Raw genomic sequence first — 12017 nt, 5'->3', positions numbered from 1 at the left:
TGTGGGGATTAAATAAGAGGGAGAACCAAGTATGCCACCTTGAGCTCCTTGAAGAAGAAAAAAGGTGAGGTATAAATGCAGCAAATAAACAACAAGCTTCTACCCAAGCAAGAATAGGGAGAAAAAAGCATAGGTTGGCTCTACCTTCTGGTTGACTGCTAGCATTTCCTCTTCCTCACCCTGTTTCATTTAGGACTCTCTGGTGGCAATATTTCCCATTCATAGAATAATTCAATGAAAGGATCCAACAAATGGAAAAGATTCATTTCAATGGATTATCCACATACTTTCCCCCATTGGTGGCTCCCTGAACAGAATCCAAGAGGAAATCCCCAGCAAGGGGGGGGGGGCGGAAAATACTACCCACCCTCCAAAAGTATCTCAAGGGAGCCCCCCCCCCATTTTTCTCCCATTCTAGGAACGAGGAGGCCCCACGTAACTCCTGCCTGGTGGGACATTGGGAAGATGATTTTCTCCTCCTCCTCCTCTTCCTTACTATTTTAATCTCCCATACATCCACACAATTGACTTTGGGGAAGGGTCTTGAGAGTGCCTGAAATTGGAGGATTTCTTTTTTAGTTTAGAGGCAATTGTGATTAATTGGTACATAATCTGTAGAACTAAAGAATACACAGGCAAGAGAGCTTTGCTTGCAGAGGTTTTGTTCCTGCCCCCCCCCATGCATGTCGATGGAGCACGTATCAGTGTGCTCCATCCTCCCCTGCTCCTGTTTTGCCCCCATTCTGCTTTCTTCTGGGTCCCAAGGGACCTGCACATTGACAATTGTCCTTCAATTGGATGCATCTAAAACGGTTGCTGCCTGTGAAATTTTTTTGTGCCTGCATATTTTGCTTTCCGGCAAAACTCTATGAACAGAATCAAGCAAGAAATTAGGATTCTGCTAAAGGAGTCGTCTTTAAAAAGTTATATAAGTGTAAACTATTTCTTTAATCCATTCTGAGTTACAAGCCAATGGTCAGCAGCTCAACAGGGCCACAGTGCAGAGAAAGCACAGAGAAAGTTTCATTGCCATCATGCTAGGAGGGGATAATAGAATAGTTCTTTATTACATACTACTACTTTCCTTTGGGGATGTGGGTGGCGCTGTGGTATGAAACCACTGAGCCTCTTGGGCTTGCAGATCAGAAGGTCGGCAATTTGAATCCCCACGACAGGGTGAGCTCCCGTTGCTCGGTCCCAGCTCCTGCCAACCTAGCAGTTCGAAAGTGCGCCAAAAAAGAGAGCAAGTAGATAAATAGGTACCGCTCTGGTGGGAAGGTAAACAGACTTTCCGTGTGCTGCTCTGGTTTTGGTGTTCCATTGTGCCAGAAGCGGCTTAGTCATGCTGGCCACATGACCCGGAAAAATTGTCTGTGGACAAACGCCGGCTCCCTCAGCCTGTAAAGTGAGATGAGCACCGCAACATCAGAATTGTCTGCGGCTGGACTTAACTGTTGGGTCCTTTACCTTTACCTTCCTTTATTTTTGTTTGATTTGGCTTTCTTAGACTTTGATGCCTTCCTAGAGGGGTTTCAAACAGCATCTAGGAACAATATTGGCCAAGTTGTTTATAAGTATCTGCCCAACACCCCTTCTGCAAAAAGCAGTAGGCCAGACTTTCCACTGCCTAAATCACTTATTATTTAAGGAGTAAGCAAGGGCAAGGACTAGATTTGTTCATTAAAAATTAGAGGGGGGAAATATTCCAGTGTGGTAGATTTAGAGGATATGTTTCAAAGATGAGCTGTGGTTTTTTTGGGTGGTTCTCTCTCTCTCTCTCTCTCTCTCTCCCTCTCTCTCTCTCTCTCTCTCTCGTTGTTAAAGTGTGTTTTTGGTTATATAAATTGAAGATTGATTGAAGGGCAATTATTTCCTTGATAAGATGTTTGCTTTCCCTAAATATGGCATATAGTTTTTTTATGGAATTGCATTTTGTGAATGCACTGTTGATTTGGATCTTGATTTTTGCTGTTATCTTGACAACCACAATTTTTATTTTAATTTAAAAAATATATACAGAAAGTGAAGAGAAATAAGAAGCAGTGGCTCGGAATTTGCTCTCATTCATTAGCTCTGGAGGGGCTAGGAATACTATTAGGGACTCAAATTGGAGGAAAACAGATCAGTAGCTTGCTGGACTCTAACCTTGGCAGGAATTTCAGAATATTCTTAAAGCAGACATTTGGGAAACTTTGAGCCTGCATTCCCAGCAACCCCAGCCAGCATGGCCAATGGTATGGGATGCTATGAGTTGTAGTTGCAACAAAATCTGGAGGCCCACAGACTCTAAAGTCTTGCTGACACAATATATAATAGAGGATTTTTTGTGCTTGCCTTGTAAGATGTACATCTAATGTATTTAATGCAACCACAGCAATGCAGTTTTTGTGACCTTTTAAAAGTCTGAGTTTCATTTTTATGCATAATTTCAACCTGTGTAACTAAGCGAATTTCAACATTGCCAAAATTCCTAGCTTTTTGAAGAAAGACAAGATAATACATGTGGATAACTTTAGCTTTTTAATATCTGTATGATATTTAAATAATAGTTTTAAGGGTAAAGCTGTACACCATATGGCGCTGTGGGTTAAACCACAGAGCCTAGGACTTACTGATCAGAAGGTCGGCAGTTCGAATCCCTGCGATGGGGTGAGCTCCCGTTGTTTGGTCCCTGCTCCTGCCAACCTAGCAGTTTGAAAGCTCATCACAGTGCAAGTAGATAAAGAGCTACTGCTCCGGTGGGAAGGTAAACGGCGTTTCCGTGCGCTGCTCTGGTTCGCCAGAAGCGGCTTAGTCATGCTGGCCACATGAGCCAGAAGCTGTACGCCGGCTCCCTCGGCCAATAAAGCGAGATGAGCGCTGCAACCCCAGAGTCGGCCACGACTGGACCAAATGGTCAGGGGTCCCTTTACCTTTACTATTAAGCCATTGTTCAGGATTGGCTGCAAACCAGGTTGTCAAACTGATTGAATCGCATTTTCCAACCAGGATTATTGCAAGTATACTTTGTTGGGAGCAAATCCCATTGAACTCAGGGGCCTTCCAAGCAGATACGCATAGGATTACATTGTCACTGTTCCATCTGTGTCAAGCAAACCATGGTTAAGGCAGCTTTTCAGCCTCTTCCAATTGCTCTTGCTTGCAAATTGACAGTCAGGCCATGTTGGTGTTTTCCTGTACAGCCCCACTTAGACACAAGTTAATTTAGCTGAGAAAGGTACACCTGGGTTAGTACCAACACAGCCCACCATGGTTAGTACTAACCTGGTTTAACCATTCTTTCTTCACCAGGACATAGAAGATTTCATATTTTAAAAATGCAATGTTGCTGAGAAAGCTTATGTCAAGGGGCTTCAAAACAGTGTTGTCTTCCCAATCTTCTTTCTCTCCCCAGTTGTTACAGGAAATAGCCCAGAAGAAGAAACCTAGCTGTGCCCCATATCGAGGGCTTGAGGAATTCTTTACAAGCTGTGAGCAAGTTATGATGGAATCGTCTCCTTCGCCACGTGCAGGCAGGCAATCGCCAAGCCGTGGCATTTCATTTTCAGGTAGTAATGCAGAATCAAACACCTGTTTCCATGCGTGTTGCTTACTGAGCACATTGGCTTTAGGACATGGTAGCCTCAGTTGCATATTTAAGTACGCAAAGCATCCTTATCTGGAGATGCCAAGTCTAGGACATCATGTATAAGTGCATTTGGCATAAGCTGGTGTAACTGCCATACTGAGAAGGCGCAAGGAAAAGATTGTAGCAGCAAAACCAACGAGACAAAAGCATGTCATTCTTTCATGCTTTAAGTTGTAAAGCCGTGTTTATCATACTTGTAGTGGGAAACGCAATTATGTAAGTCACCTGGAAATGTCTTGATTTTCCTCTCTGAAGCAAAGCTTTGATGAGGCCTGTTTTCCCTTAATAACTGTGCATTAAGCTCTTTGGGAAATTATTAAGGAGCCATTAGCAGTCATAAATCAGTTGCTTGAGTACACAAGCTAATTGCTAAATGAAAATTAACAAGCGACTTACTTTCACTCTTCTTAGAATGTGTTTGTATTTTGCTCTTGTACTCTTTTGAAGTGAAAGTTAGGGTCCAGCCTTCCCAGATCACTCTGGCTTGCAGCCTTGGAGGGATCCTGCACTGAAGGGTTCAGCTATGGCCAGGGACAATTCCCACCAACTGTGGCTGCCACTATGCGCTTTATATATAAAGACTGTTCATAGGTTTCAGCTGGAGACACTGTTTGATGGCAGGACAATGTTATACCCAGTATCCAAGAGTTTCCATTCTAATCCTCCGGGCACAATTCAAAACGCTCATCTTGTTCTGTGAAACTGCTAATGACCATGCCCCATTGTACCTTAACATGTTTTTGTTTAGGCAAACCTGTCTAGATGTGGAGAAATTATATGTGTTTTATTTCTTTTTAGCTACTGTTTATTTTAATCATCTTTCAAATATTTTAAAATGCCTAATTTTAACTGTTTTGTATTGATAATTTCAATGTTTCATTTTATACTTTTGAAAACCGCTTAGAGATTTTTATTTTTTACAACCAGGTAACATATAATTTTTTTAAGCAAATAAAATAAATAAAATATCTGAAAGACCTTCATCCAATCAAATGTTTTTAATTTGATCTGATCACCTGCCTTTTAACAGACTAATCTTAATTAACAAATAATTAAATGTGCATATTAGCAAAATCTCAGTATAGGTGCTTGTTGACAAGTTTAAGAAGCAGAGATAATTTAATAAACTATAAGTCCATATGCAGCAGTAAATGCCCCCTCTTCATTCTTTATTACATAAAACAGGAGAGCCTCTAAAAATTAAGTTTGTGGAATGAAAGTCACCCTTGTTCATTGATGCTGGTGCCATCAATTAATCAGCTAACAATCTAGTGGACTGATATTGGCGATTAAACCAATCAAAGCTTGCATTTTTCTCTCTCTTCCCCACCCCTCATTCCATCTGTTGTCTTTGTGCTGTGTAAGTCCCATTTACTGGAATTAGACCTCAACTTGGCACACAGAATTGTAGAAGGTGAAGCCTTAGCTGTGCATGGAAGCAAATAGTTGGGGAAACGTCATCTGTTTCATTTCTGTGTGCCAGTTTATTGTTAAAGGCATGGGATCAGGGAAGGAAGAGGCAGAACTCCTGTAAAGTATGACCTGCAAGTCCTGGGAATGGAGTGAGGACCCAGTGCATATAAATAATGTGTGGATGCCAGGGGCGTACGAAGAAGTGGGGGGCGGAGGGGGCAGTCCGCCCCGAGTGCCACTTTATGTGTGTGTGTGTGTGTGTGACAAGATGGCCCCTGCCTCCCCCCAGCTGTAGAGCGACCAAGGGCACGCACAATCAGTATGGGCGCAGCTCACGCAGTGTCCGTACGGGCTGCAGCTCTCTTGCACCGTCCGTACGGGCGTCTGTACGGGTTGCCTCTCGCATGGCGACCACAAGGGATGCTGCGCATGCGCCACCGGGTGGTTCGTCCCGCCCTGGGTACCTGAGAGGGTTCCTCCACCACTGGTGGATGCATTTAAAGGCAGGTGTAATCTGTCCAACCAAATAATGCTTTAAGAAGAAAATTCTGATTATGGGAATTAAACATCTACCTTTTTCAACTCCAGGGTCTCAGCAGTGGATGAGGCAGTTCAGCTTAAGTGAATGTGCTGATGAGTCTGTAGTGCAAGATGTCTTGGAAAGAGAGCTTGGCAGACCATCAAGTAGACTGGGAAGGCAAAGCCCAGGTCCAAGAGCTTATCGGTCGAAGTTGTCCATCGGTAAGAGCCCTACTTAAAACGCATGCTTGCACGGTGAAACCAGGACGAAGTACATCCACTGTTGCTATTCCTTCTTTTCCCGGGTTCCAAAATGTGCAGAGCGCCTCCATGAGGACTACAGGCTCCTTACTTCACAAATTCACTTTCCAGCTCACAGAACAAGAACTGAAGGGAGTAGGAGGAGAGGTGTGTGTGTGTGTGTGTGTGTGTGTGTGTGTGTGTGTGTGTAATTATAATGACGAATTGGGGGCGGGGCTTAAGTGCTTGTATAACTCCTGAGTTAAGTATCTGGCTTTTCTTGAACAAAGAAAGCGGATTTTGATATATATTTTTTAAAAAATAAAAAATGGGTTGCAAGAGTTCATGTATTGATAGTGTCATATTTACTAATAGTAAACTCCTTTCCCAAGTGTGGAGCATGACTTTGGTATTAGTGGGTTGAAAACAGTACCACCTACACATAAGAGGACGGGGGGACCACAAAGTTTGCAGATACGCAAAAAACAACAATACTTCAGTCGAAAACTCCTATTTTAACATATCACAGAATTTTCCTCCTGCCCCTGTTACTTCATGACTGTATGTGCAAGTATGATGAGTTTTCATGCTTTCATTTTTTGGGGTTTCATGTTAAAAAAAGTTAGATGTAATTGGGCCTTCAACATTACTTCAGCCTGATTCCTGTCCAGACTGAGGTGGTTTCTAGATTTGGAAATGCAGTGCTGCTTAGTGTGTTTGTAAATACCCTTTGGACCCATGCTTAATGTTTTCTAGAATAGGGAAGGACTTTTTATGCATATCTTTAGAAAAGGAAATTTTTGTAGTAGGTCTTTAACAGCAAATCATTCTCACATTTTCAGAAAATGCTTCTGCAAGGCCCCTTTCTGCAAATATTCCTTTTTGCAGAACCATCACACCCACACTTCGCCCTTCTTCAGTTCTTCAGACAGGATCCGAAAGCTCAGCTACCTGGCCTTTATCCCGAGCAGCTTCTGAAATTTCAGAAATTGAAGGCATTGATGTCACCGAACATGATGATCCTTTCTTGGAATACAGTACTGATCAACAAGCCTTAGCAGATTTAGAAGACGAATGGCAAAGTAATGCGGGTAATTATGCAATATCATTAAACTCCCATTCTGAAAGATGTATTTTTGGTAGCTTGATTATCTGTATAGTCTGCGTTTATGCTCAGCTGGATGTTTTTCATTTTCCCATATTCTCTGGATTATAAAGAAGGAAGTCCACAATATTGGGACATAAGCAACAACACTTCTCTGATTCCCTGATCCCTAGGCAAACATTGAGTGAAGTCGGGCAGGCACAAACTAAACATACCCAACTCCCTCAACTGTTCCTCATAAGGTTTGGTTTCCAGACCCTTGATCATCTTGGATGAAGGCAGAAGAGAGCAGTACCATTACTACCCCTGATGTGGACTCTGTACTTCTGTTGATGCAGCCTAGAGTAGCATTAGCATTTTTGCTGCTGCATCACACTGTTGACCCATGTTAAGCTTTTGGTCTACTAAGACCCCAACATCCAGGTGTCTCCCATCTTATATTTGCGCAGCTGGTTCCTCCTGAATAAGTGTTAATCCTTACATTTGTCCTTATTGAAATTAATTTTGTTAGTTTTGGCTCAGTTTTTGCCCTCTATGCTCCAGCCAGCCAAGCAACCAACACAATCAGAGTTCAAGGACGCCTTCTAGCCTGGCAGGAGCCAGTGGCGTAGCGTGGGTTGTCAGCACCCGGGGCAAGGCAAGTAATTTGCGCCCCCTAACCTGTGGATTTGCGCCCCCTAACCCTAACTCCCAGATGTTGCGCCCGGTGCGGCCGGCCCCCCCTGCACCCCCCACGCTACGCCACTGGCAGGAGCGCTCAAGGAGAGTGCAGAATAAGGCTGGTGAGGGGTGTGACTCAGAAGGTTGTGTGGCCTGTGGAGAGTCCCAAGGGCCAGATAGAAAGATCCAGGGGCCACATTTGATACGCAGGCCTGAGGTGCCCCTTCTCTGGCATAGCATATTGGAGTTATAGAACAATCGGAGCAGTCTGCATAGGGCTGCTTGTGGAGGGTTTAGAGGACCCTGAGGCAGGGGCAAAAAGGGGGGCTTGTAGAAATGAATTGGAATAATAAAGAGTAGAGAGGGTTTAGCGATAGGGATGGGGTATTAGTGAGCAGAAATAGCAAGCGGAAGCTTGGACGGGGACCAGTTCATACATTGCACATCCATCACTCAGTTTTAGCAGAAAGTGCAGATTACTTCCAATGAAAAATACTGTGTGCTCTAGAATCAAGTCTAGAATATACATTAACACTCACAGCAGGGATTCTGGTCTCTATAGCGAAATTCAAATCCCACAGATGGGATTGTTTTGAACAACTCATTGGCCCACAACTTGTTGAATGTCTAAATGGAATCAAAACATGACCATCCTGCCTCAGATTTTGGGTGACACTCAGATGTACTCAGTGTTAGGAGCTCGTCCTACACTCGAGTAGGACCCTGGCAGAGACACATGCCCACCTGGCATGTTCTCTCCCTCCTGGTCAATCGTTCGGGAGCTTCAAAAGGTTTCTTCAGCCCGAACATCACAGGGACCGATGCCAACAGACATCAGCACACTTAGGGATCCGCAGAGTCTTCGCAGTTGCGTAATAGACCTCAGCAACTCAGAATTTTGGCTAATCTACTTTATTTACATATAAACACACACGGAGCACTGCAACATGGCTCCCTCTCTCTCTAGCATCAGGCAGCAAAGAGAAAAAAACAAAGGACAATAGTCCCACTTCACGGAACACAGTAACACAAACATCCTGTCTTGGTCACTTCCCACTCTGTGGAGTCAAAACATACACCGTCATGTGAAAGACAAAAATCCCATGACTGCAATCATGGAGCAGGAATTCTAACACTCAGTCCCCCATGCAGTTTCCACAAGATGCACAGCAGCTGTGCCTACCCCTGTTAATCTGTGTTGCAGAGTGCAGACAGGGAGAATTGCAGGATCAGTTGGAGCGATGCCTTTGCTAGCATTTCCAGTTTAGCACTAAAGCACTGAATGGGCAGTGTGGGATGCTCTCATAAGGGTATAATAACAGAGGCAGGTGCTATGTATTATAAACTATAGTACTATGGACTTGCCCTACATTGGAGAGTTTCTAGCAATATTTTGAACTGGAGTATATACCCCTCCCCCAGTTTTAATACACAATATGTCACATTTTGATGGCTCTGACTGTTCTTTCTCATGCCATGTGAGAATTTCAGGCACCTTAGCATTTCTGTTGCTTGTTACTAAAAGAAAATACTTACAAAATTTCAGATCCTTGGGAAGAATTCAGTGACTTAAGCTCTGGAGACTTCAGTAGACATTCAAAGGGGGCATGTCAGAATTTTCCCGAATTCCTTAATAGCCATGAAATAAAAGACTACAGTCAAGGTGATGCTATAAGGTGAGTTAATCTTGCCATTAACTTTTACAAGAGGATAAAAGAAATGTAAAAGCCAAATCCAGCATTTCACATTCTGTGTAACAACAAACTTTCCTTTATACGACGCATGTGACAAAATCAAATCAGAATTCTGCTTACAAACACTAGAGGTCTGCATGGTTTGCCAGAAGAGTCCTGCACCCTCTCATCTAGGTTAATTTATTTTTCCTAATTATCTGCTAATATGGCTTGTTTCTCAATTATCAGCTCATCTCCTCTTCACTGAGAAGTGATTAATTATGCCAGATTTGAAAGCATTAACTTTCCCCAGCTTTTGTTCTTTTTTAAAAAATAGAGCCTTCTAATGAGAACCCTGTTCAGGACACTTTCTCATCCTGCTTTTTCAAAGCCTGTTATCTCCCACCATGGGGCTTTTTCTTGCCCCAGACATGTAAGAACAGTAAGATCACCTCCAAGCTTCACATGTAACATGCAACATGGTTCTTTGGGGGGGGGGGCATGCAGGCAGCAGAGATTACATTCTTTAGAAAAACAGGAAAAAATTTTTTTGACTGTGTGGTATGTCGAGCTTGGTGTATCAAGTGTACCCAACAGAGATGTGCGCCAACAATAGGCAGAGCCAGCTAATTTTGATTTTGTTCCCAACATCCTGCATGTTCATTTCCACAGTCACTATAAACATGGAGGCTGTGGAGGAGGCTGGCAACCATTGCCACTCCCTGGATTGGTCGTAAGTCAGAAGCTAGGCAAAAGGGCCTGAATATAGCTCAGTTGGTAGAGCACAAGGCTCTTAATCTCTAGATTGTGGGTTCTAGCCCCACGTTGTGCAAAAGATCCCTGCATTGCAGGGTGTTGTATTAGGTCACCATTGTGGTCCCTTCCAATTCTACAGTTCTGTGATTCTATGAGGGCAGGTCTCACCTTTTTTGCACTATACCCTAACATTTGCAAGTGGATTTTGTTTTTAGTTTTGCGTTTTACTTCCTGTTTTATATTTGGCAAATAACCAAACAGTTTAACCCCTGTGTTGCAAACAATAGTCAGTAATATCCAAGGCAACACAATGACCAAATACAGTGATGCAATATCAATATACACTCTTTATATAATATGAAATAATATGAAATCACATAAACAGAAAACTTATGAATCTCTGAAAGTCACAAAATATGCACTCTTAATCGATTCTCTTGAAAATATAAAACCAAATAAACATAAGTCTTATAAGTCTCTGAAAGAAGCAATGAATCAGATTCTTATCTGGTGAAAACAAGCTTTGTATATGGTGTCCAACGCTGCCGAAGTAGTTCGCAAACGGACATTGTGAACAGTGATTCCGGATATGTTTGGCAAAGGCTTTAAAAGAATGGACGGAACAGGACAAATAATTTCCACTTTCCGAAACAGTAGGTGGTCTGATCTTCTATGCCAATCCGAGAGTGATAATAGGTTGAATCTAACCAAGTCATAATCACAGTAGACCTTTGGAAGTCAATGGACATGACTACCAAGCCCAGCATTTCAGTGGTTATCACTTGAGTGGATGCAAGCCACTGGGTTACATATCTGTTTTGCTTCATTGTAATTAATCTTATCTCTGTATCAGGAACTTGCTTGCATTTGGATTTCTGGAAACGAAACAGCTGAACCTTTTAATTATGTTTTATTTTTAGAGTTTATGACGAAAGCCATACAGACGATGAGGAAGACAAGAGGGACAAGCAGCAGGTGATGGATCTGCAGTGAAAAACACACACAGAAACACACACACACAGAGGAATCGAACTTGATGTACCCTTCTGCTTCAATCCATATAAAATCATCAGGCTGAGGCGCTTCTCTCCCCAGCACGGCAGGTTAACTGAGCTGATGTGAAGACAAATCTCAAATAAATAAAATACATGTTGATGCAGAAAAACAAACAGAGAGAAACGCGTTTGGGCTCTTCCTACTTCGCTACTTCCATTGTTTTCTCCTTTTATATTTGTTCAATGCATCTGTACCTTGCTCTTCAACCAGAAAAGCTCCCAATGTGGCCAGCAAATCCGAATAATAAAAACACAAAATTATGTGTTTTCCTTGGAAAAGATGAATTAGGTTCACCCGGGCCAAGCAAGAGGAGGAATGGTGTATTGTTCCATTGTAACAATTTTTAGTTGCTGTTCGCTGGAGAAGGTTTGTGGCTATAAGGTTTTCTGGTTTATGGAGATAGCAGCCTTGGTGGGAAAGCTGCAAATTCCTTTTTTTTTTTTTTATAAAATTTTTATTTGGTTTTCTGCTTTTATAAAAACAAAACATACACAAAGAAAAAACAAAAGACAAAAACATGTATAAAATCAGCATATCCCCGTTTCATGACCTTGTTCCCTGACTTCCCCCCACCTCCCCTCGTGCATCCCAGTTTCAAGATTATATCAGCAAATTGGTGTTTCTCCTCTTAACAATCTTATTCATCTTATTACCTTTTTTATAATAAAAATTGATTTTCATAAGTTGGACTTAAACTCTCTTCCATCGATTTTCATTTTATCTTAATTGAAAGTCATCTTAACCAAACCTAAAAATCTTAAGAGTTTTTAAGAGTCTCTTCTTCCCTCCCTCCCATCCCCGGTTTTTGTCCCTTCCCAATAAAAATCCAAATTCGAGATTCTCAGCCTGGGTTCCTCACGTCCGAGGCTTTCAAATCTCTTTCAGTCCCTCTCCGCCTGTCCTGTTGGTAGTCCTTTATGTCAGTCGTCGGGTCTGGGAAAAGTTCTTTCACCATCAAAATGTATCC

At 42.4% G+C, this 12017-nt stretch overlaps 1 protein-coding gene across 2 annotated transcripts in view; it reads left to right on the top strand.

The window, feature by feature from the left end:
- Window positions 1-11173, top strand: part of ZBBX (zinc finger B-box domain containing) — a 39845-nt gene extending 28672 nt beyond the window's left edge. For both annotated transcript variants that reach the window (XM_083504043.1, XM_083504044.1), the window contains exons 16-20: window positions 3395-3548; window positions 5630-5782; window positions 6643-6891; window positions 9112-9241; window positions 10915-11173. In XM_083504043.1, the coding sequence (XP_083360169.1) occupies window positions 3395-3548; window positions 5630-5782; window positions 6643-6891; window positions 9112-9241; window positions 10915-10987 (759 nt within the window). In that variant the 3' untranslated portion in view covers window positions 10988-11173. The remainder of the gene's footprint in view (window positions 1-3394; window positions 3549-5629; window positions 5783-6642; window positions 6892-9111; window positions 9242-10914) is intronic.
- Window positions 11174-12017: the final 844 nt, after the last annotated feature.

This window comes from Podarcis liolepis (genome assembly GCF_965112155.1).
Source record: "Podarcis liolepis genome assembly, chromosome: 5".
Taxonomy (NCBI): Eukaryota; Metazoa; Chordata; class Lepidosauria; order Squamata; family Lacertidae; genus Podarcis; species Podarcis liolepis.
Note: the sequence above shows the minus strand (reverse complement) of the source record. Positions and strands in the feature narration are given on the sequence as shown.